Source organism: Rhopalosiphum padi, chromosome 3, assembly GCF_020882245.1.
Source record: "Rhopalosiphum padi isolate XX-2018 chromosome 3, ASM2088224v1, whole genome shotgun sequence".
NCBI classification, from domain to species: domain Eukaryota; kingdom Metazoa; phylum Arthropoda; class Insecta; order Hemiptera; family Aphididae; genus Rhopalosiphum; species Rhopalosiphum padi.
This window is the reverse complement of record NC_083599.1, coordinates 13,570,753-13,598,737: the sequence shown is the minus strand read 5'-3', so window position 1 is coordinate 13,598,737 and position 27,985 is coordinate 13,570,753. Positions and strand designations below refer to the sequence as shown.

Here is a 27,985-nt window from a genome sequence, read left to right as displayed (position 1 = left end):
ATAACTTTATATTATTACAATTAAGTATGTAGCAATTAGGCAATGACAATTTATTGAAAATTTACTGAATTATTTGGTATACCTAACTAAACATTTTTCATTAAAAATAAAATAAATACCTGATAAAATAATTGAGGTACCTTTTAACCTTTTATTTATATTTATTAGTTCCATATTAATTATTATTTTGTAGCATTGTAACAAATTATTGCAATGTAGCCTAAATATTTGAAATAAATTATACTAAAATTTTTAATTTTTAGATATTAACATTATACTAATTAGTATGTTATATTCAAATGTTTTAATATCTTAAACAAAATTTTAAAATAATTGTTAATTATAGCTTGCAACATTTACTCAAAATAAATTACCATAAAAATGTATTTAAAAGCAAAGAACTATTTATTTGATTTATAGATAGGTAGTTTATGTTTACAATCTTAACTCACTAAAATTATCTTTATTGAAATAATGTTCAACCAAAATATGATTATTAATAACTAAATATTGAAATTTATTTGATAATTATCTACATACAACACTTAAACATATTATTACCTATTAATTTGTTAGGTTACTGTCTCAATTTCACTATATAATTAAGTTTTCTGTTATGTAATTTTCATAATTACCTACTTCTATTATTTTTATTTTTAATGAAATTATACTGCTATAATGCTATGTATTAATATTGATATAATTATACATATTTTTACCTATTTAGTAGTCGATAATTTTAACTTTTTAAAAGACATTCAAATTATATTTTAACTCAATGTATGTACCAATAGGATTATGATATTGTTATTACATTATTTAAGCTTGGTATCTAGTTAGATAGATTATGATGAAAAATTATAATATTCTCAATTAATTAAAAGACATATATTATAATATGTTAATGTTTTGGTTAAAACAAATCTATTTTTAAAATTTATTTAGTAACTATTTAACAATGTTTTTTACAACTGAATATAAAGTTTAATTTTGTAATATTGTTATCATTAATAATCAGTTTTCAGTGGGACAGTGAGAACTGAGTAATTAGTACCTTGGTATCTATGCAAATTATTTTAATTCGGACATTGCAGTATTAACCTTGTATTGTTGCTTAGAACTATTACTATAACTATAGCTGTATGTCTGAAATTACTTAAAAATAATTAATAATTCAAGCTATTATACAAAAAACTTCTAGGTAAAGATTTTCAGTGACACAAAAAAAAAATTATAATTTATATTGTTGCTATTAAATTATCAATAAAAAGTACCTATTTCACTATCACAAGATAAATTTAAATGTAATACCTACTATATTGACACCTACCTAATTATATTATTGATTATCCTGTCATGAATAAGTAATTATGTAATTTACATAGTATTATATTATATAAATATAAATAATATAATCAGTATAACTTCATTAATTTCGAGTGATAAATTTGCATAGTAAGTAACTAAGTATCTAATAAACTAAAGTTAGAACCAATAATATAATGTTGAAATAATCACGTACTAACCATGAAATAAATATGTATGGGTTGTGTTAGATTAATCTAACGATTTTACAAAAATAAAATACAATTACAAATTTGATTTTAATAAACACTTTATAAATATAATATATATTATATATATTATATACCTTCATATTAACATATTATATAGGTTCACAAATATTGAAAGACCATATGTTTAAAATACAAATTTAACTATTGAAAAAACAACACCTGCACACTTTAACCTACTATTAGAAATTATGATGTACCTACTTTTTATGTACAAACATGAATAAACTTATTTAAAATATTGAATATAGATAAAACTTTGAGTTGTATAACATACAATTTTTAAGAATATAAAGCCATTAGTAAAATTAATGTGGGCATGGGGTGTTGTATACAAGGTGATTCAAAATTTATGTTATACCTAAACAATTTATCATATAAATATAAAATGTTTAACACCAAAGTGTTTTTATTTAGAAATATCTAAAATGATTAGTAAGTTTTATTTTGTTTACAATATTTTGGAGGGTTTTAGGGTCAGTTCTAGAAATTTAAATGGAAACCTTTATTTTTTTAGCAATTATAATGTGAAGTCATTTTTTTTTTTTGAGTATTTTGAAACTACAAATCGAAATTTGAACCAGTAGTTTATGAGTTAGGTATAACAATTATAAGTTATTAAAGTTCAGGTGAATAAAAAACTTTTGTTCCTAACATTTTTCTCTAATATGAATACCTTTATTTTATATGATAAAATAACTGTAACATAAATTTTGAATCACTCTGTACTTATTTTTTTTCGTTATAAAAATGTGTTACTACATAGTAGATACTAAACTGATAAAATATTTTTAGTTTTGTATTGACCTATTGACGAACCTCTTTTATAAAATATCTGGGTATTTGCAATTAGTGTTGTCTGTGGTCAATCGGAACATGTGTTATAAACGAGTATTTTAGGCGTGGTCGGGCACGCCTGGTGAGTTTATCGTACATAACGATCGTCGCCGGCGACGTTCGTCTCGTACTTCTCGTCCACACTAATACCCCATTCATCGACTATTCAAAACATCGTTAGTCCAAGTATACAGGAAGATCCTATTTATTAATTTATTGATACTAATAGAATGATATTATTTATAATAGAATAAACCTATGTAATACTAGTAATACTACGTGTAATATGTTTACGTATGTACATCGTAAATTGGTATAATTTTTTTATACAAAATAGTCAATACATTATGTTAATTTGACTTTTCAGCGCCTAGCATGATTTTTGAAATTTTAGTCATATTATTATTTTGAAATTTATTGTGCGCTGAGGTGTTAATATTACATTTATTTTACAATTATGTAAAATATAGTTAGGTATAGATTGGCACTTATATTATAATGCTGATATTTTTCTTTTAAGAAAAACAATTTGCATTTGTACTATAATGAAATAAAAAACATTCTTCGAGAAATTTAATACACATAATAAACCAATGTCTTGAGTAATAATTATTTTGTAACGAGTATTGTGGTATTTTTAACGTTTTTATAATGATCGATTAATATAATTTTTTATTTAATAAAAAATGAACTGTAATAACTTGATTTTACGATACTATTAGATAGGTATATGGATTGCAAAATACATGACGTATTGTAATCATTATATTAATTTTATATGGGAAAAGTTAGATATTAAACATGGGTTTTAATATTTTATTTTTTTATTCTTAATTAGTTTTCTACATTAAATCTTTTGCAACAATTAACTATTAGAATGAAAATTACTAATTTAATATACCCTCTTATACTTACTCGCGCTTAACTTAAAAAAAAAAAAAATCATAAATATAGGTATTTATTGATTATTTTCAATTTAAAAACCTTGTACAAAACTTTTCCGATCGCTTGGTACCTACTCAATTTTTTTTTTTTATATTTATTATCGTAATTCAATATTAATGTTAAAAATTGGCGAACAAAGATCCCAAAAATATATTCCTATTTTAGTTGCTATTACCGTTGTAGTACTACCACGAGCCTCCGCGGAATATTCACTGTTTTATATAATCATAATATATATCTCAATATTATATATATATCATACGACTTTGTAACTACCACCGCCGTGTTCCTAAATATCATAATATATATATATATCTAAATATTATATATATGTATATAGCATATACGACTTTGTAACTACCGCCGTCGTGTTCCTAAATATGAATCCGACACATCCCGTGGAGTTTCATACATGTATTCAGCATTAGTATAGTAACATTAATACGCATGATGGGGATAAACATCCCCCATCCCTTGTTTCACTCCAACTATTCAGAGAAACAATCGCGTTTTTGTTTGACGAGCTTTATAGGTTTTATGTGTTGGTATATATCTGGTATACAATTATTATTATTTCACTACCTATATATGCGTATATATATTGTTCACCACGTCATATTGTGTAATTTATCCGGTAGGTATGTATGTATTTGTTTTTTCTGTATACGAACTTAATACTTATAATCAAATTTATTAAAACACCACAATATGTTAGTTAATAAGCTTTGGATGGGGGCCATTTTCTCAGAAAATTGGTTTAAATATTTTAAGAATTCAAGAAAAATATTTGTTATTATTTTTTTTTTTATAAAAGTGACTATTACTAATTATAGGTATAAAGCCATATAACTATGATATCATGGTGTAGACAATAATTACATTTTTAATATCTTATAATTGGGTGTAAATAAGTAGGTACTTACCATAAAATTCGTAATGGAAATATACTTATAATTGCTAACTAGTGAATAGAAATATACCGTTACGGCTTTATCAACCCGTTTATACATACAGTAAAGGTGTATAGTATGTATAAATAATTTATTTTGATGTCACACAATTGTATCTTTAACATTAAATATGCTTAATGAACTACTACCTCTATAAGGGACAAAATAAACCATTCCTATTTAACAGTAAATAATTGTCAGCTGTTGAGCTGTATGTAAATTATAAGTAAAACTCAATGATAGAAACGTACTTTGGTTTTAGGAAACTTATAATTTGTATCTTAGAATTTTATAAGTATCAATAAATAAATCTTTTTAATTGCCAAACAAACCGTGCGTAGATTGACAAATAACCATTCTTGTATTAATTTTTCCAGTCTATCAAATAAAGTTATAAATTTGTAATCGTTTATTAACGGATATCCTGGACTCATGAGATTATGATGTGTTGTCCGATAGTGTGGCATACGCTGAGATATACACTTAGTAATTTTAGTGTTGCATTGCTGATACCACGGATACTATTGCATAGTTAATTATTTAGTGTTACTGCAAATATTCAGTATTTGAATTGAGTTTGACATTTAGTGAAAGTCTATTGACTAGATAAAAATAATAAACGGTGTAAACGTATTTTTTTTATCAAATAATATTTATTTTTAATGTTTTTTTGTAGTATTTAAATTTATTTTCATTCACCTCAGAAGTAGGTTACATTATGTTATTTAAATCGTAGCCAAGTAAAATATAACTACAATATAAAATCTGTTAATCTTATTCACAACAGTAAATAAAAACATTTGTGTAAACCATTAATTCAAATTTAACTTACTTTCCCTGAAGTTACAAGTTATAACATACATTTAATTGTGTAGTTATTGTCAAATATTACCTACCTTTATCTAATATGCATAGTGTATACGTTGCTTTCCTTTTGTCTAGGTACCGACCTAAACTAAGTTTTGATTAATGTTTTGTTAAAATAACCTTGTGGCATTACAACGGTGTTTATATAGTACCTATTAGGAACCTAAATAGTTTTGACTAAAATGTGTTATACTCAAATTGTTATGCTAAAATGTATTTTTATCTTAATCAACAGTTTTATTTTTAAATCACATTATAAGTATTCTGATAGTTATTTATTACTTAAGTATCTAATGATATTTTCACGTGGAGTCAATGCAACATAAACATTGTATATTATGTTTGGATTGAAATAAAATTTAACATAAATATGACATACTAGAATATTAACCATTAAAAATTAAACAAAAAAAAAAATGATCAAAGAATTATATTTTGGATACATAGGAAAATCCATGTACTAAGATAGTATAAGTAAAAATTAATATAAGAAAATGGCTCATTTTATTCCTAGATATTATTAATTTTTAAAAAGTCTAAGTACATTTATTTGAAATATTATTAGTCATAGTCTTCAAATAGGAATACTTAAAAGTTCCGAGAACCAAAATTTGAATAAATGCACAATTAAAAGAAAAAATAGGAGTGAGAGTGCTCGGTGAATACCAAACTTTACCAGGTATATATACATAATATTGCAGTATAGTACTAGTCCACTACTATATTATAAATATACATCATAGAATTAAATTTAATATTAAATATTTTATCAGCTATAGCCAATACCTATGTATTTTTTTTAAGTAGGTAGTTATAGTATAAGGAGAAAATTTATCATGAATTTATTGAATCAATCAAAATTCTCCATCTAGTATTGAATTATCATTTTAATCTTCAATGCAATATGATATATTATAATATAAGGTTCAAAAATGTTATGATTAAAAATCAATATATTATTCTCATTACATTATTACATATTTCATGTTAAATAGCTGGGTGGTCAACATGAATAGTTTCGCTAGCTACAAGTATAAATACTAATGTTACTAAGAGCCAAAATGTATATCTAAAAAATTAAAATTTAAAATCAGGTAAGGTTAAATTAGGCAATGACGAGAGCCACATGGGGCTTGCGAGCTGCAAGTTGGCCACCCCTGTTATACAGATTGCGTATACCTAGCTTATGAATAATAATAATAAAAATATATTTATTAAATTACTTAAATGAGTTACAACTTGGAATTTAGTGTTTGATTATATAATAATAGAATAAATTATATATACCTACACTTAAAAACTAGCTTTTATAGAATTACAATAAAGAACACTTTATTATTATTTTTTTTTAAAGTATAGAATAAAAGACGTTTTTATCCGATTGCTTTATCGCTTTGAACACATAAAGTTCAAGGAGTCATCATACCAATATTGGTGCATTTCAATTGTCTTTATTACATTTTTGCCGTCTAGAAATTTTAGGATGCATTTGTTTATTAATGTATGATATTTATTTATTTTTTAGTATATTATATATATATATATATTTATAATAATTATACAAATATATCTGGGGTTATGAATGTTATGATATACTTAATTAATTTCGAGGTGAAATGTTTAAAATTTTCGCGGTCATTAAATATGGAATAATAGATTGTTTTTTATGATTATCGATTATTATGCAATATTTTAAAGATTAAATATACATTCTATCGATGACTTGGTTCTTCGTTACCTAGTCGTATGAATAATAGGTAATTTAAAATTTTTAACAAAAAAGTTTAATATCTGCTAAGCTTTTTATGAATTTAAAAATTCCTAATCAATTTTAAAATGGTGTGATCAAAATATTTAAATATTTTTCATTGAACACGTTGTATATAAATTATTAATAAATTAGAACAAAAGAGCGAGTAAAATTATTAATCAATTAAATGAACAATTATAATAAACTAAAAGAAACTATTCAGACGATTTAAATTATTATTTAATACTTAGGTACTTATTGAATATATCTGATTTAAATGCAAATTAAATATCCATAAACTCATTATAGTTCATAATTTTAATTACCAGTGGAGTTGTGTGTACTGATTACAATATTTATTAAACAGTAGGTCTTTAAATTATTTTTTAAAAATAGAACTTGAAAAGTTACATTTAGTAATAAAACAATGCAACTAATTTGAATGCATTTTTTCATAAAAATATAAATTGACGTAGTTACACCTACGTATATTTAGGTATCGTTGATTTTTGTTGTATCTATAATAATTATTTATTTATTATTAATTATAACCGTAATAGATCGATACTTAAACAAATAAAATAAAAGTATACCTTTATTATTTAAGTCTATGTGATATATGATTATTTGAAGTAAAATTTAGTTAATTGAATGTATAGTAATATACATTTTAATCATAAAAGTATAACTAAATAAGAAATAATACCTAAAGACATGTTTATTAAATAGCTATATAAATATAATGTATATTGTCTGTACTCTGCAGTACTGACTACTGGGTACCACGATATGTTTTTATAAGTGATATATTAGGAAAATAGCAAGTTCTTATATGAGAGCAATAGGTAAACATTTACGTTGATTCCTACAAATGTGATGTATATTTTCATACACGATAAAAAAACATTACGTGATTTAGTTCCTATAAGATGGAAAATGAATTGTCTATTAAATTATCACAAAATTATGTTATTGCTAAATTTTAAAACAAAACATCTACAAGCATAATATCTTTTTACATCGTTAAGTTAAGCATGCAAGATGTAATATGATATTTTTTTTAAATTGTTTAAGACATTGCTATCGGTTTGACAACATCTTGATACATAAAATATAATACTTTTTTTATTTTCAAATTAGGTATTTAATAATTTTAACATTTATAAGGATGATAAATTATTAAATTGTTAAGAATAAATATGAGTGTTTATTTTTTTTAAGAAAATTATATGAGTTTTTATTATTAATATTATTATTATTATTGTATGGACTTACTTATTATCTATATTAAATTTTGTAGTCCAGTAGTATTGTCTGAGGTCGCAGTTAAATATAATTGAAGAGATAATACTACATAAAAAATAGTCATTCATCTACTACATATATATAAATACTTACCTACGAATATATTATAAATAGTGATTTATTGTAATCTTACTTTAATATAAAACCAATTATTAATAATATAAAATAGTACTAATAAATGAAAAAAAAAACATTTTACAATATACCTTTAAATTATAATGTAATCTTAATGAGTAAGATTTCTATTCGATTTTTACTGTATAGTAGAGCTTAGGTACTGTGTCTGTTTTCTCCCATTTTACTCATTCGATTTATTAAATAGAATAATTCATATAATTCTTTCTATTGGTGTTTACAACTGATTTGAATGTTTATTCGTTTAAATGAACAATATATTTTGTTATATTGTAGGCAAAGATAAAGTTAATACTAATATGTTTATATGCACATAGATTTACCTAAAAATTCTGGGGGGAGGGCTGAAGCTCACTCAAGCCACTTCTAGATACGCCTATGATAGTATATAACTTTTGCATTAATAGTTTTTATTAACAATTTGATTAATAAAATAATTTTTACGTAATTATGGCTACCAAAAAGTAGAGATTACAATTTTAAAAATGTCAGTAATTTATTTTTATGTTTTTATGAATATTTTGAAAATTATTCTGATATTTCTACTTATGACCCCTCAAAGTTCAAATTAGATTCAATTTTCTATAAGAAACTTATTTAGAAGTTAATTGAAGAATTTTTTCCATAGGCACAAAAATATCTTTTTAAAATGATATTTCATCCATCGCTTCACTCAGAATCTAAAATTTAAAACATCGTATTTGTTTAGATATTGATAAGCTTTCTATCGATTTTAATTAATATACATTTATTATTAATGGGTATATATATAATACTATTTCACTATGATATGAATATTAAAAATCTGCAACTCAGCATCAATTTTATATTTATATCTATATTTATATTGCATTCTATAATTCAATTATTGTAACTACCTACTTAACTAGGTATTTCTGGTATTCGAGTTTGACATATTATAAGTATACGAGTATATGAAAATGATATTGTATTAATTATTAAAATCAGAATTTTGAATTGTGTTTGAATTTTGTTTAATTTATTTTTAAGTTGACGATTGCTTATATTTAGTTTGAACTTACATTTTAGTCATGTTTTAATTTTTGTACTAATTTTGGGTTTCTGGCATATTATTATTATATAGAATCCCGCGATTCATTTAATTTGACTATCGTACTATTTATTTGGTCATTATTAATTTTTTTATTTATTTAACACATAATTTTTATTGTTTATTTAATTTTATATTGAAAGCAATTCATATTAATAAAAAATATATTTTATACAATTAATTTTGTTCATTAAATTTAATTATTTGATATATTTTATTATATTGATTACAATATAATATAATGCAGCTACTATACAATAGTTTATCAAAGTAGGTACCATAGATATTAGATCATATTTATTACTGTGGATGGTTAAATGATTATATTTTAAGCAGTATATTAAATAAATAGTTTTTAACTTTTCTTCATATTTCTTTTGAAGTATTATATATTATGTTTTAAATCATGAGTGGAGCAATGAATTTATTGATTTTTCTTCTTCTGAAGCAGTAAAAATGATTCAATTTTTAAATTTCAAGGTCGCATATTTTTACTAAATTTTACTTCTAAAAATAAACGGGAAAAACAAAATACAGATTACAGAAACACTAGAATATCTATAACGTGAAATTGTTTTTTTGTTATGATCAAAAATCAATCACTTAATGATACAGTTTACAAAATATTTTGGTTAGTAAGTAAAACGCTTGAAAACTTATTAATATAAGATGTCTTACAAGTTCTTATGGGAATCAACATAAAAAATTATTTTTTTTAAAGCGTTTGAAATCAAATTTTGAAACAAAACTACGAACATTTGTAAATTGTTATAGACATTTGATATTTAAATTTTGGCAAAACTGCATGTTTAAACGAAAAATAACAGTCTTTCATCTATTCTTTAATAATTCATTATTCAAGTATAAATTACTTTAATTCTGCTTCTTGTGTTATAGAATATATTAATAATTGCAGAGATTTGAAACTCTGCAATTACCTATATTATTATTTTGTATACACAATATAATTTTCAACGTAATATCAACACATTTTTTAAGATATTTAGGTATACCACGAATCAATTCTACGGTACATGATATTGAATAATAAGTTATTCTTAGTAGTTTGCACAATAGTGCATGATATTATAATAATATAATATGATCTATTATCTATTTATCTAAAGTTAAAATATCGTTCTACTAACAAAAAAAAAATAACTACTAATATATTAGTATAAATAAATTATAAAATATCTGTGATTATTAAGGTTGATATATCTGAGTAATTGCTCGTATTGAATGATTTATCATAGAATTAAATTTTGTCAAATCAAACCAATTACAGTTACCGACTCAATGATTATATATTTAGGATCTCTTATAATCGCCGTAAAATCTAGGCATGATATTTGCGGATTTGGTTTATTTTATGTGTTTTAACTATAATAATACTCTATATTTTCATAATGTTTGCATTTTACACTTAACTTTACGAAATTTGACTGATAACATACATTAAACGTGTACTTACATACATATAATTTATTATGTTGGAGAGTTATTAAGCTATATAAAAATTGGAGTTTTACTGCCCACTGAAACTATATTTATGTATATTTTAAGTGATCCCCGATTTCATGTATAAAATGTAAATATTATTTCATTTCATACATTATCCATGGATATATGAATGTTGAAAATGGGTTATAACTTATATATATAGCCCAGGCTATCATAATATTAACTAAAAGCTCCGGTAAAGTAATTACGATGATGAAAATTAACAGAGTTTTGAATAGGCAATAGATATAGCTAGTAATATCCTTTTTAAATTGTATTGAAATGCTTAGTTTTGTTACTTTTTTCAATAACGTAAAATGGTTTGTAATAGGTGTTAGGCTAAAGTAATGAAAATATAAATTAAAAAAAGAATTTTTGATTAAAAAAAAAAATTGCTAATTAGACTATTAAATATTATGTACCTATTAAGCATATTATATTTATTGAGTTCTAGCGTTGGGTTTAATTCCTAGTGAACCCCTGCTTATATATATTTGTGTAATTAAAATTTTATCTTAAAAATTTATTATAAATATTATTTTGCTGTTAAAATATTATATTTGCATTTTTTTCAAAAGCTTTATAGAAATTGATTGATAAAACAAATTAATATCATAAATTGTATAATATTGTATGTATATGTATTATGTATATTACTTTCCAAATCGGGTTACTTTACCAATAGCATATTATAATATATTTATGGTTATAAGTATACTATACTACTATAGTACCTTTTCTTGGAACACAACTATATTTTGGACAACCAATGTATCATTTTTTATCCTTCAAATATTTAATCCACCGAATTTCATTATTTACAGAACTTATGTTAATGCATTTTTAGATTAACACATAATTTAGTTTAATACGTATATTATAAATTAAATTATAATAATAAATTATCTGAATATTTTGTTATACAATATGAAACATGTTTATTTTTATTTTGTCTCAAATTATACTTAGTGTTTTAAAACATTAAAATAATATTTTTTTTAAACTTGTTTCATAGTAGTTGAATAGGTTATGAAATAAGTCATTGTATTATCATAAAATGATTATTAAGAGGACGCTATACCCGCATGTGTTGTCTTATACACGCGTAACATAGTTAAAAACTGTTTTGCGCGGGACAACTTTACTCCCTCGATATTTATGTCAAAATTACCAAAATTTTAAATCGCATTGAGAAGAACTTTATCTGTGTTGTAGCGTTTTAATTTTTTTGATAATGGTAACCAATAATTTTTAATAATTAAATGAAAAAAAACCTAAAGTTTTCAAACCGATAACTTTAATTGCATTTATGTTATCAAAAAAACTAAAACGCTATGATACAGGTAAAGTTCTTCCCGATGGGATTTATAATTTTGGTTGTTTTGATTAAAATATCGAGGGAGTAAAGTTGTACCGCGCAAAATAGTTTTTAACTATGTTACACGTGTATAAGACAGAGACAACACATGCGGGTATGGTGTCATCTTAATATAGTTCTATTATTTGATATTAATATGTAATTATTGCTGTTTTTAATTTTTATAATTTAGTGCACATCATATACAAATATATACATATTACAAAAAGCTAATAGAAAAATGTACGAATATGTTGATTATAATAATTTAGGCTGACGTAATAGGTATATAATAGAAAAAAACTATATAAGTACAAAAAATTATGTATATGACTATAAAAAAAAATAATAAAATATTTAACTTATCTCATGTTATTTCCAAAATTAATACTTTCTTAAAATGATAAATTTGTTATTAATTAAAATAGCAAAAATTTTACTAAACCAACTAAAATTGTTTAAATAATATCATTTTTAGTTTTAAAGTGTACAATCTGTGGGAAATACAAAGGTAGGCTTGAGATTTGATAATTAAATCGGATAAAAAAAAAACCTACTGGTTCCTCTTAAAATTTAAAAACTTCACACTATGATAAATCAATATTTATTGCTATTATAGTATAATAATTCAATTTTATCTTATTTATTACCTAGTTTGAATATTATAAAATAGAATTACTGTACATTTGACATTCTTGAAATACACGTTTTGTTTTATTATTGCATATTTTCTTTGTACAATTACCCGTCACAAATATTATTTATTTAATTTAAAAATAAATAATTGATATGTTACCAGTATCAATTTACAGCATTATTGTTTATCAGTCTGTTTTATTTCCGTTGCATAGAAAACAATAAAAATATATTTGAAACAACTTAAACATTATTAATATGATTGTATATTTTTCATACAAATTTAAAATAATATACTAATTGATTTTTATATTGAAATTTAATCTTGATTATACTCTTTGATACATAGTTGTAATTTACTTTATAGGTAGATATAATTGCCCAACACTATATTAAAAAAATATATAATTAATGAACAATTTGGTTTTAAAAATCATTTTTACATATATTATTATTTATTACGCATATTTTTTTAGGTTATGAATTTAAGAATTTCACAAATTTATTAAATTGGGAATATATTAATATATTTTTATGATTACTATATCTTTTAAACTTGCTATATTATCTATAGTAATAATAAATTCAACTGTTATGCCAATCTATTAATATTTTATATAGGTAATTGGTTATTATTAACAACCAATAAATCCTTGATATAAATTTATAATTTATAATTTATTTTGTAATTTTGTTAAATTACTTTTTTATACGTTTATAAGTCTTATTTGTGTTAAAAAATTTTTATTATTTTATTTTAATATTTATATAGTTATAATTTTTACACAACTGTGTTGCTTTTTAAAAATATTTTGATATAGATATCTAATTTGGCTATAATTTTTTTTTTTTTTGCATAAATAGTTTAACGGACGAAAGTTCTTTATAATGTAATTATAATATTAAAGTATGTAAGGCAAACGATAGTTTAAATTATGTGTTACAAATAATATTTTCACAAAAATAAATAGGTAGGTATTTGAATGTTACATACATTTTACTTTTATGCTATATTTTAAGATTTTCACAACTAAATGAAAAAAGTCTAACCAAGAGGATATTTTATTTGCTATATTTAAAAAATGGGGAAAAATGAATCAGAACCAGATTATTTTTTGAAAAAGGGAAATAATAGTATGTATAGGTACATTAGTTATGGGTACACAGTTATGTTCAAAAAAATGTACATTTGTATACAATTTGAGATTATCTATTGTTCTAATAACTTATTATTTTAGGTAGTTATTTCTATTTATTTTTCATTAATTAGTAGTGATTTAAATTAATTTTTGGTTTGTTATATAATGACATGATCTCGGTTATTCAATTATTTTTAACCACTTATGACCCATGGTAATATTTATCTGAGAAAGAATTTAATCTTTTCATTTTAAATTAATAATGCGTATAATGGGATTATCATTTATAGTATAGTATCAATTATAAATTATATAGATACTAAATATATATATATATATACAGAGTGATTTTTTTTAATGACCGACCAATAATATTATATATTACAAAGATAAAAATACGTACTTACCTAATCTTCGTTTTCATAGTTTAGGTATGTTCATCTTAAAATTAACAAGATTTAAAAGTAAAAAAAAATAAATAATATTCTGAATAAAATATAAGATGTACTGTTTCCTATATTAACTATATATTTATTTTAAGTAATGATTATCCGTAATCTTTATTCTGGACCCAAAGACAACGTACAGACTTTTAGTTTTTTGTAATCGATTTCTTATTAAAATGTTACAAAACTGACAGCTCAGTTTTTGATTAATTAATTTCCTCGAGCTACTACAACAAATAATAACACTTTTATTGATGGAATTTTCAGAAAAATTAACGATTACCTTGTCAGTTCACAAATTGATGAGTCATATTGTTCGGATCATAAACATTTAGTTTTATAACTAAATAAAAAATAATATAAATCACATTTGAGTTTATAAACAAAAATTGTTCGTATGTAATCTGTGTGAAATATTGATTGGTAATATTAAATGGTTTTCCATCAATCGATGGATTCAACTTGAATCTACCAAAATATCATTCTGTGCGATAGGAATTCACTAGAGATGTTTGCTATTAACATCTTTTTACTTATTTTTATTAATATTGGACATTGAAATAATAAATATACTGTTTACCAGTGCTGTTTATCGAAAATGTTTTTTGTTTGTGGTTCCTAGTGTTCCTTGCCTGAATTTTGTTCTTTAGTTTCGGTAATGCTATAAAATATTAATACTTTAATAATATTACATTTTTCTTTTGACACTTTGACAGTACAACTATAACGATAACACGAAACAAAGCATTAATACTATAATACTAGTATATTATATACTTTCTGATTTATATATAACGACTACAACCACATTAGAATTTAAGTGTAATACTTGCATCGTATCATCATATTCCGTGATGAATCATACGATTACTATTAAGTTACGTAGATGTACGTATCCCAATCATAGATATGCGTTAAAAAATTAAAAATTAAAAAAAAATGTTAACATGGTGGGTTTTACAATACTCGTATGTATGGATTTTTTAAGGATTTATAATAGAAAGTGGTAAGGAAGGCTGGGGCCCGGAGACATAAGCTTATAAGCAAAATCGAAAAATATTTTTTTTCCTGATGGTGAAAGGGCCAGTGAATTTTGAAGATGTTCAAAACCATGCTAATTAGATGTTAAGTATTAGGTGCCTAACACGATTAAAATTGCGAAAATAGTTGTTATACTTTATTAGAATAGCGAAGGGGACATGTACGTGACATGAAGTGAATAGTGATGATTAAAGTCCAGATTTAAATGCATTTTAATTTTGAAAGTATGCAGGTTGACGAGAATAAAAAAATGTCGACGAAATGTTTAGTACTGAATGGATAGAAAAAAGTTTATAGTGCATTTTTCCATACATTATATTTATGCATAAATAAGGGCAGGTTGATAAATTTTGCATATTTTAGCATATTTTGTTAAAGAGCGTTTTTATGCCTTGATCTTTTTTTATGTAAATACTCGTGTATAAAATAAAAAATACTAAAACAATAATTATTTTTTTATTTTTTGTATAACTAAAAAAAATACCTATATTATGTAATAGTTCAATATTTTTAAATATTTTTCAAAACATCGCATAATATATTATAATATTATAGTGTATCAATTATTATATAATATAAGCATTAGAATATATTATTTTTATTAATTTTTAAGTCAATACAGTGTACATAGTTAAACACCATAAATAGGTTAAAAAAAGTTTAAAATTAATCTAAGTGTATTTGAAAATGTTAATGTATTGAGAAAATTAAAATATCCATAGTTATACAAATTCTTATGTCCTTACTGCTAATATTTCTTTAAATTACGATGAAATGTATTATCTAAGTTTTTTCAAAATTCGAACTTCAAATGTCTGATTAAATAATATAACTGTTAATATGTATTTTCGATATTTTTGTAATACTAAAAGACTAACTTAAAAATCTTTGTATTAAATTTTAAAGATGTAATAGGTATAAAAATTAAAAATTTTGATTAATTTTGTCTAAATGTGAACTTCAAACCTTTATACAAAAAAAAAAAAAAAGATCTGCCAATAGTTTTAAAATTGTTATAAAAACAACTTATGGGCGATCTTGTATACAATTTTCAAGCTTTTTGACCGAGTGATAGTTAAATATACATTATTTATCAATACATTTTTAAAAAATAAATCAAATAATTTAAATGCTTATAGATATAGCTTTAATTTGTCTAAATACTTTTAAAATATTATTGTGTAATAAAAAAGATAATTTAATTGATACTGAAATGTTTGACACTTAATATTTCTTGAATAATGAAAATACAAATTACACATATAAATAATTATTTATCTATAAACTATAATATAAATTTCATATGGATCAAACGCTGAAGTTAGGCTTGTAGTTATTTGTATTGATCTTATTTTTATTAAATTTGAAGACGTACATACACACTATATGTCTACACACTGTAATATCTATAAATATATTTACTTATATATAATATAATGTAGCGTTAGAATTTGTATTACTTATTTTTGTTATTAATACAGTTTAACAATTTTAATATTTCAATTCAATAGATAGTATACGAATTTTATTTTGATTCTTATTGCATACAATTTAAAAAAAATGTCTCTATTTATTTTAATTGTTAATTTATTTTTTTAATTATCACTACTGTAAATATTTTTTAAAGAACATGATAATTTCAAATTGTTTTTAAAATAATAGGATTGAACTTGGTATTTAATTAAACATTAATGCAATTTAAATACGACTAATGGGTATTATTTTTCACTATAACATATTTGTTACATTGATAAATGTCTAAATATGACATGCTAATTCAAAAGAATGTTGTCATAAAACAATTAATAATATAGTAAGGCAATCATGGAATTGTTACTGAAATTAAATTATAGATTATTTATTTAGATAGTTAAAGAATACAAAATATCAATAATTCATTTTTGCTTACACATAAAGAATATCAATAATCCAACTTATATTTTTAATTCATGTTGAATTTTTTTTAAAATGTAAGCAGCCTATCCATAGTTTTTAAAAACTAATTAAGCTTGGGTTTATAATTTATAATTATATATGTCTCTTTGATTATAGTATATTTAATATTAGGTATGTGTATAATTATCGAAATAATTATAATACATCAAATAAAATATTTTTTTAAGGCTACGTACATTTATTATTTAATATTATTAGTATTTATTATTTATTAAAATAAAATTGTTGGTAGTTTTTAAATTATAAAAAATTTTAATTTGGATTGATTAAAAAATGTTTTATTTTAAATCAGAATTTGTCGAGATATATTAAAAAATTAATAGTTGTGTCGTATAGATGACTTAAATTGTGAAAACTATAAAACAAATTGAGCTCCATTTATCTATCATTATTAGATAGTCTCTATAGTCGCATGAATATATATTTATAAAAATTATATATCATAAAAAGTTCTCTCATCTACTTTACTAATTATGTCTAGACGTATAATCATATATCGTTATGACTATTCTTAATAAAAAAAAATGATTTGTTTAGTATGTTCTTGAATATATTTTAATAAGTATTAATAATCTACTTTATTTGTATAGAATTGACGAATTTGAAGTAACCTATAAATTATAAACGTCTTATGTCTATAATTATATATCACTTTGAATAATTTTTTTATGAACGAAGTTAATATACATGTGATATAAAATATAGTTAAATAAATTAAATTTAAATATTTAGTTAAATAAAGTTACAAAATTTGTATAATTACTTCTAAAAATTATCATTTCATATCAAAGTTGGAACAAAATTACTAAGTATTATGTTTCTTAGTTGACCACAGTGGATATACACGAACGTTGATTGACAATTAGGAATTGTCCGTATAAAGTAATCTGTTGGGGATTAGAGAGATTGAAGATGTAGGCAAACAATTGCATTAGATAAATGTATTATAAATAGTAAAGAAAATAAGATAAAATTAAGTGCATAAGATATATTACGAAGTATGCACCTATATATGTATATATCTATGTTTAATTCTTCAAAAGTAGTAAAAGTGTACAATATTAATTATTAATAATTAATATATAGATATCAATAGAGATTGTTAAATGTGCATGCGTTAAACACTTAAATAAATACATTTTTTTAATTCCTTATAAAATACAATGTGATTCATTTAACCATTTAAGTGTCCACGCCTATTATTTTAATCCAAGTTTGAAAATATTTTCTTATTATACTTAATAACAATGCTAAATAATATTTTTTACAATTTTTATGGTTATTGTTTTTTAATTTTTTCGCTTGACATCATATTAATCTCATATTATGAAGCAGAATATTTTATGTACAAATGTATAATATTTCGATTAAAACGAATCGTTCGAATACGTAATATATAAGTTCTAGCTAGCAAGTAGGTAGTTAATAAATTGCAAGTATATTTTAAAGTACCTATACATATTAATTCTAATTAACTGATCAATCATCTAATTCTTATACTGGAAATTTTTATACTATCCGAGAATATAATAAGAGAACTTTTCTCCAACATTTATTTTATTGATCGCTATGTCCGTGTCAAGTCTAACAATTTATCGCAAACTTTGAATTTCAAACAATTATTTATTTATTTTATTGGTATTAAACTTTTAGTCGTGGTCGTAAGACGTTAAACTATTTAAAAGGTATTTCTTACTTCGCAGTATGAATTTCTAAGTCTTGGTCAAATAATATTGGTTATATTAAATTTAAATTTGTAAATAACTTTATTAAATATTTATTAGTAATTACATTTTACCTGATAGGAAATATTAATCTACACGTTTTCACTTGTAATTACCTATAACCTATATAAATAATAATATCTATTAAAATTATAGTAAATTCATATCAAACACTTAATTAAAACTACGTTATGAATATTCATATATTCATGGAAATAAGTAGAACTTGGATTAACTCTAAACTAAAAATACTTTATTTTATTTAACTTTTAGTATGCGATTTGTAATTTGTTTACAATTGCATAATATTTATACATATATCTAACAAAAATGTAATTTTTAAGGATATTTTAATGTCTTCATCTAAAACAATTTATGTGATTATATATTATAATAACATATTTTTTATTATTATATTTACTTTTGCAGTCTTATTTTAAAAGTTTAATAATGAGCAGATCAGATAAAATAAAATTAACACTTAATAGTAATTAACGATATTTAAAATACTATGAGCTAATCTATTTTATGAATACGTTTGTAGAAGTGTTTATAGTTATTTATTTTTTATAGTTCTTTGTGGTGTGAAAAGGAAGAATTTTTCAAACAATAAAAAAGTCCAAAACTTTTATGTTACTTTGTATTTATCGATTGGAAATTGAAATACAGTGGGAACTTTCAATTTTCTTAGTTGTATCCTTAATAAGCGTAAAAAAACTTCCAGCAGTCGTAGGTAACTCAGAAGTGTGTTTTCCATCGATCTTTCTTCGGAAACGTTGTTAAAACGCGAAGCTTAACATTATTATTTACTTTTGAATTCATAGTAATAAAATACACCAGTATTTTATAATGAAAATCAAAAGAGTAAATTCAGTACCTAATACCTGGTTTCCTTATCATATTTTATAAACTGTAATATTTAGTTAGGATTAATTTAAAGGATAGTGTTTTTCCATATGACTTACGATATTAAAATATGTATGTATAAATTGATTATTCGTAATTTCAAAAATATTATTTTAAATAATAGCATCGAATTATCATTTTATACATTACAAATGTATATGCATGGGCTATGTAGACTGTTATTTATATATCTATTAATATGGGATTATTCATTTTTATCTACAACTGTTTGATTATTAATTGCTATTTGACAGTTGACAATAATAATGTTCAAAAATGTTTTTCAAACTACATTTGTTCACATATTTATTGAACTATAACTGTATACATAAGTTAAGTAAATAAAGTAAAATAAATTTAAAGTTCATCTTGAATGGGTAAATGGTTATTTGGTCATTAAAAATTATTTAGTTATAGCAACTTAAAAAAAAACAAAAATTTTTTTCAATTTTTTAATGTAAATTTCTTTACATAAAAAATGAAGTAAAATCATATTATTTAATATTTTTTGGTGTAATATGGTTCGCTATAGAACTTACAGGGGCATTGTCAACCAATGAATTTTTAAATGAATAAATAAGCTTAATTGCAATGCAATTTTATATCATACTATTATCGGTCGAACACTTTCATAATCTATACATTTTAACTAGGTACCTAAAAAAGATGATATTAATATAAATTAAATAACAACTTACTGTTCAATTGTCGCCGTACCGTGCTTCTGCAGTTAAACTGAGATATTTTTCAATTGTCAGTTATTAATTTATTGTCGTAATATTATAGCTAGGTACCTTTATGAGTACCATATATTGTATAAACAAATATGATGTTGTTGAGTTTAATTTTACAAAAATGCTGTATTGTTAAATATTAAAAAAAGGTGGGAAAGTGGATAACACTCTATTATATATTAGGATTAGGTGTCAGGTGGATCACTGTAATGGATGTTATAAATTTGAATTCAATGGTGTATCATTGTGTATAATGTATACTAAAAACGATTTTGAGCAGAGACGGTCCATTAGTTTAGTCCACTAAGTATATTTCACAATATGTTTTTTGATATAGTTATTAAAGTAATTCATTTTACTATCAGTATTATTACGATAAGTTGAAATAGTTTTTGCTAATAACATTGATTTTATTATACTATTAGTATTTAATTATTGTAATAATTTTATTTATGCCATATTTTATTATTTTCATTATTAACTTTTAAATAAATATCACTTAACGCTGTAATTCAGTAAAACAGAGTAATAAATTATGGTATAAATTATAAATATGTTCCTATAATGTCTTAAAATTGATCTAAATATTTAAAAAATGTCATCGTTTATAGTGGAATTCATAATATACCTATAGTGTTAAATGTAAAATCCCCGTGAATAATGTTTTTGAATTATAATAAAATAATTACATATATGTATAAAAAACAATAATGCCAATAATTTTTAATATGTTTATTTGTGGATATAACTTATACTTATATTTTATATCATATAAGGACAACTTATGAGGACCATTGTGTTATATTTTTAAGCTTTTCGTCTAAGCAAACATTTTTTTATTGTCAACTATAGAAAAAAAAATCAAAAATTTTAATTTTCTATAAATAAGTATTTATAGAAATATATAATAAATATTTTGAATATTTTACCATTTATAAAAAATGGCAATATAAACATTTAGTGAAACTTTAAAATTGTTTGTGGTATTTTTTTTTTTTTTTGAATTAACTGGTTTATTGTACAAATTCCCGTTTTATTTTAACTTTTTTTATTGTTTTTCCTGATTAAAATACTTTAATTTTTTTAATTTTGACTCCCTTAAGTACCAATTAGATCCAATATTCCTACTAGAATCATCTCCCCCCGCCCAAAGTTTAAAATTGAAGTTTTACTGCTTCAAAAAGTGATGACAAATACAAAAAAATTACACCATTGTAAAATCTATACTCCATAATATCCGCTCCGCTCTGAATCTAAAATATTTATCCTCGTGTTCTATGAAAATATAAAATATATAATTAATTTAAGTACAGAACCTTAATTATTTATTTTCATTAAGCTTATTCAAATCTTCATTGCAAGCTTTGAAGTTTAGATAGATAAGTTTATAGTAAATAAGTAGATACTCAAAGTACTCGTATGTGGGTCGGTCGTGGGTGTAAATATAATGTAAATCATAAAATATTAAATTTAGCAAGAAAAGGAATATAAATAATTTATGTATACTAAATTGCTATAGCTTATAAAGTTAATCATTATTATCTTTTACCAAAAAGTATTAAGTAATTCAAGGTTTGTGTAACGTACATATACAACCGGCTTGCATATTATATGGCCACATAAATAGAATAGAATAAAATAAAAAAAATCAATTTAAGATGTACATGTAGGAGATAATCTGTAACACGTAGTATGTCTGTATCTGTCAGTACTAGAATTTAGAAGACTCAGTAAATCGTAAATGAAACTATAAAGTGCTGCTAGGTGTATTTTTTTTTAATCATTTAGAAATTGATTGTAAGTTTATAAAATATATAATATGTATGTGGAGAATTGTGTGTTGTTTTTAACTAATTATGGCAGTTAGAGTTAGTGACTTTTGACACAATATTTTGAAATTGTAGTTATATGCCGTTATGAGGACAACTTTAAATTACTAATATAATGGTTAACTGCAATATGTAAGGCACGCAGCTTGTATTAATTTATAGCATTTTACGGATATTTGAAGTATTATTATTTTTCAACAAACATCGAATCAAATATCTACGTTTACGTATATGATATGAAATATATTCGTTATTTTTTCTTTTTAAATTCAGTGTTAATTTAAATGAATAAAAAACATTTTTTAATTACAGAATCATTTTTTAAAATTAGTATAACTGAATAACAATTTAAATATTTTGATACTAAAATCTAATAAATTAAATTTTTATTTCTATATGTAAATTTTAGATTTATTATTTTACTCTGGTTTATAAATAATTTTTATACTTTACTTGGTATGATTAAAATTAAATATAATGATAATCGATTTAATTTGAATTGAAATACAAGTATAAGGTACAAATACATATACTGTTTTTTAATTTTTTTTATACATTTACTTTATATTTCTCACTTTTTCAGTATTAGAATACTCGTATTTATCATTAAAATTATTCAAAGTTTCAAAAATATTGTTTTAAATTATAGCATCAAATTATCATTGTTTTCATTAAGTATAAAGTTATACACAGAATATTATTCATATATTAATGGAATTATTTAATTTTTATCTAAATTTTTAACATTTGATTATTAATTGTTGTTTCACAGTTGATTATGATAATTTTCATAAATGATTTTCGAGCTACGAGTATTTACATTTGTTGACACATATTTTTTATTAAATTATAATTGTATAGGTACCTACACAACAAAAGTTAAATACAGATTAAGCTCATCCTAAATGGGTAAATGGTTATTTATTATTAACATATCATTGTGTCATTTTTATTTTAGTTTGTTTAAATTATATATTTTATTCAATTAAACAAAAATAATGATTGTAATACTTAATTTAAAAAAATCAGTATGTATATAAAAATAAATCACATAACATATAATATTATAGTAAAAGGGTTTTAAACCAGTCCATCTCTATAGTAGAATAAAAATAAAGTATAGTATTACTATAAAAATGTATTATATCAATTGTTTTAATAATATTACACACCTATCGAGCATAAATGCATAAAAAAATTTATTTTTATTTATTTTATAAATTCACATTGAGAAATTTGTCTATTATACAATATAAAAGGTATGTTATACATATTATTTTACATGAAAAATGAGAAGTTCGTACTAAAAATCGTCATATTATTATAGTAAAAGTATTAACCTAATCTAACAATAATCAATGTGGTTTTGTCTAATTAATATAAATATAAAGTAAAAATAACTACATAAATAATTTTAATGATATTACATATTAGGCAAACATTTAAATTATTACGTTTTTATACATTTTATACATATTTTATTCTTGTGTAAAATATCGTTTTGAATTTATCAGCACACAACTCGTGTAAAACTTCATAAAATAGTTGAGACACAATTCGTGTACCCCACTTTTATTATTGGGATACAACTCTTAACTGTAGTTTTAATAAAAAATTGATTTTTGATTTATTATTTGAAAAAAAATGTTTCAAATGTTATACGACGTATTTAGTGATTTTATATTCATTTAACATATTAACTATAGTTATTAAAAATGTAATTTAAATATTAAACTAGTGTCCATTTAATATTTTATGGAGTTAGTTTATGCTACAAAATCTCTTTAACTGAGATTAGTGTAATTTAATTTTTTTCTCCATTAGGATTTTTGTGGAAAAAAATGTATTTATTACATTAGTTAATGTATTAAATAATATTTTTTTTCTTAGAACAATTTATTTATATTAGGCACCTTACTATCAATGAGAATATAAGTACATCATTATTTATTTGATAATGTCACTCTGTTATTTATTTTACATAGGTAGGTATGGTTTTAAAAATATGTTCTAACTATAGTATATTTTGATTATTTAAAAATCAATATTTAATTTAATTTAGAACTAAACATAATTATTCATAATTCACATACAATTCATGTACAGAATCCAGAGTATAGGTATATATTGCAAGTAAAAAAATAAAAAAATTTTTAAATGTCTTCTACATTTAAACAATTAACAACTATCATAAATCAATATATAAATATATAATCACAATTTATAGGCGTTATAGTATGTAAAATATACGAAAGTATAGCAATATACAATAATATACAATATAATGTAGGTACTTAGATTGTAGTATCGATGTATTTTTTAAATACAATTTTATGATAGCTACTAGGTGTTTGGTTATACTTTTTAAATATGACGAAAAATGTTTCAATATAAATATTTCAACTCAAATATCTATAAATATATAGTTATCATAATGTGTAAGCGTAACTTTAAATTGTTCAAAATGTTATATAGTGATTTAGACTTAGTGGTTATACCTACTCGAATGAGTATTCTTAACTGTTGCACTGCCTTCAGTTCGGAACCAACAGAATATTATATATTTTGTAATCATTATCTGTACTTATATTATAGTTTTGGACAGTCCTAATACATTGTAACCTAACCATTGTCCTATTTTGGATTTCACTTTTTATACCGCGTTTGTCATATTGTATTAAAAAAAAAACATTCTTTTACCCAAAGCTTTTCAAAAGTCTGTATTCTACAAATATACATATGTGAGAAACAATACCATATTATGCGTGTTTTGGTCTAGCCACTGAATGACAATATTGTGATAACTGATAAGGAATAGGTGGGTAGATTCCAACTTGAAGTAACAGCGTATTATTGAATTGCTCGTCTATATTATATTTTATTCCGGGTGAATCATGCGTGCACCACCACTACTACCACCGCCACCACCTTCCTCACGAGCCAGATAGGTACAATTTAATTCAATTAGGAAGTTTTTGATTCGTTTCGTCAACACATATTGTACAGTATACAAAACATACATAAGTAATAATAAAAATATTATATTATAATTATATATTATATGTGATGTGAATACTCGTTTTTCCGGTTGTTATTTATAAATACATCGGGGCCGCCGCACATGTGTTGATCGAACGTAATTTTTATAGTAGGTACGTTTGAGGGTGTCGGTGATCTTTACGCGTATATAATATATACATATACTCGGGGATCTCTTTCGTGAAACCGCCCTAACCGCACCCTATTGGGAGGAAAAGGAAAAAAAAAAAAACAATACATCCTCTATACGCGTCTATGTGTGTGTATATATATATAAAAATAGAACGACGGCGCGCGACACGCGGCGGCGGCGTTCGTCGTCGTGTACAAAAACGCTCGTCGCCGGCGTTGGGTACATGTGAGTGCCGACGGCGATGATGACTCGGCATCGGTGATGGGTGCGGTGAGGGAAGGGTGATTTCGCCTGCGACTATATATACATATAAATACAACTGTGTAATACGCGCGTATTATAACGGGGCCGCGGTGAGCGCGTTCGGACGGAGCGGGCCGGGTCGGGGACGGAGCGCTTGGGAGTGGCCGGCCGGCGCGCGCGTGCGTGCGACACGACGCGCGCTAACCGTCGCGGTGGCGGCGGCGGCACTTGACGCGCGCGGCGGGTTCGTCCGAAGTCGGCGGTACCGCCGGCGATCGTCGACGCCGCCGCCGCCGCCGCCGCCACCGCCACCGCCGTCATCGTCATCGCGGCCAGCAGCGCCAGCTATACGCGGCACCGGCAGAGCACCAGCAACTTTGGCCGTGGTAGTATGCGTTTGCCGTTCGCCGTCGATCAGTGTGGTGTGCATGTGTGATATCGCATCATCATATTCGGTCGACGCCGCTGCCGCCGCCGCCGCAACCAGTCGTCATATTATATTATTATTATTATTATTATTATCTGCTGCACAGTCGCGTATGTCACAGCCGCCAGTCATCCGCGATAATAATTATTGTTATTAAATATAATTTTAATTATAAAATACAGATAACGATATAATATCATATTATATTATTTTAAATAATATCGTCGTCGTGTCGTACGAATTAAAATAAATTTTCATCAATCGTCGTCGTCGTCGTCTCTCCGTCACAGCTGACATTCGAAATCGGCGGCGGTTTTTATCCGTTCAAATTTGTCGTTGATTTTCAAAACGCCGAGAGAAAACTAACGCTCCGCCGCCACCGCCGCCGCCGCCGCCGCCCACCGGTCTACGAAAAGAAAACGTGCGTACCTACACTTACCATACGTATACTTATTATTCGTTTGAAATTGTCGTTTGACTTTAATTTCGTTCGGTTTTCGTGCCGTTTACTCGGGTGTCACGATAATAATATGACATTTAAACCTTAACCGTCGGCGTTTATCGCCGTTTCGGTGATTTTGATTTTTCTGTCAGCTTCGTTCGGCTGATGCATACATGTTACATACTCACCATTTGTTCTTTTTTTTCTGTTTCCAGGTAAACTACCACGATTACAACGCATCCTATTCCAAGGTAAGTCGTCAATAACGATTTATTATACGGTTTTTATTTGCAACCTTATAAGGTGCCGCAATGTCGTTTGGCACATTTCCACATAAACGCGCACACACACACACACACACACACACACACCCGTACACACATACACACGCATATATATACACACACACACACGCACAAGATCGTAACATGCACGACACGGCGGTTTTTCCCCTCCGATATGGAAGCGGGTGCGAGATGTTTTAAAATAAAATTTCCCGAGATTTCTCGCAGTTTTCCGGCGGGCGTATGTTGTGTCGTCATTTTTAAGCGCCTATACAGTAATAACGATAATGCTTAGAAACGGGCGTGATAGGTAAACGCCGCCGGGGCCGGGCGCGATTTTAGCGGTCAACAACAACTTGTACGCCGCCGTCGCCGCCGCGGGTTTCAAAGCACACGTCATCATCGCCGAGGCGGCGGCAGCGGCAAATCCGGCGATGACGATGACGAGAGGATAATATCATAATATTAGAATAATAATAATAACAATAACAACAATAATATACGTTCATGTATAGCATAGTTTAATACTATATATTGTGTTATTGTTATGTGCAAGAAAGAGGCGGCCGCGGCGAATTCGCGGTGTGTGCCGCACGTATACACGCGAACACACGCACATTATAATGTACACTATAATATACTATATATTATACGAAAATACCTGAACGCGACGATAACGGTTTGGCCGCCGCCGCCGAAAATTAAAATACC

At 24.4% G+C, this 27,985-nt stretch overlaps 1 protein-coding gene across 9 annotated transcripts in view; it reads left to right on the top strand.

The window, feature by feature from the left end:
- Nucleotides 1-27,985, top strand: part of LOC132928003 (protein alan shepard) — a 118,831-nt gene that overhangs the window by 3,069 nt on the left and 87,777 nt on the right. For 7 of the 9 annotated variants that reach the window (XM_060992555.1, XM_060992560.1, XM_060992557.1 and 4 more), the window contains one exon: nt 27,206-27,241. The exons of 1 other annotated variant lie outside the window; for it this stretch is intronic. In XM_060992555.1, coding sequence (XP_060848538.1) covers nt 27,206-27,241 — 36 coding nt within the window. Of the gene's footprint in view, nt 1-26,491; nt 26,970-27,205; nt 27,242-27,985 lie in introns of those variants that run through there. One more of the 9 variants, XM_060992564.1, reaches the window with a different exon arrangement.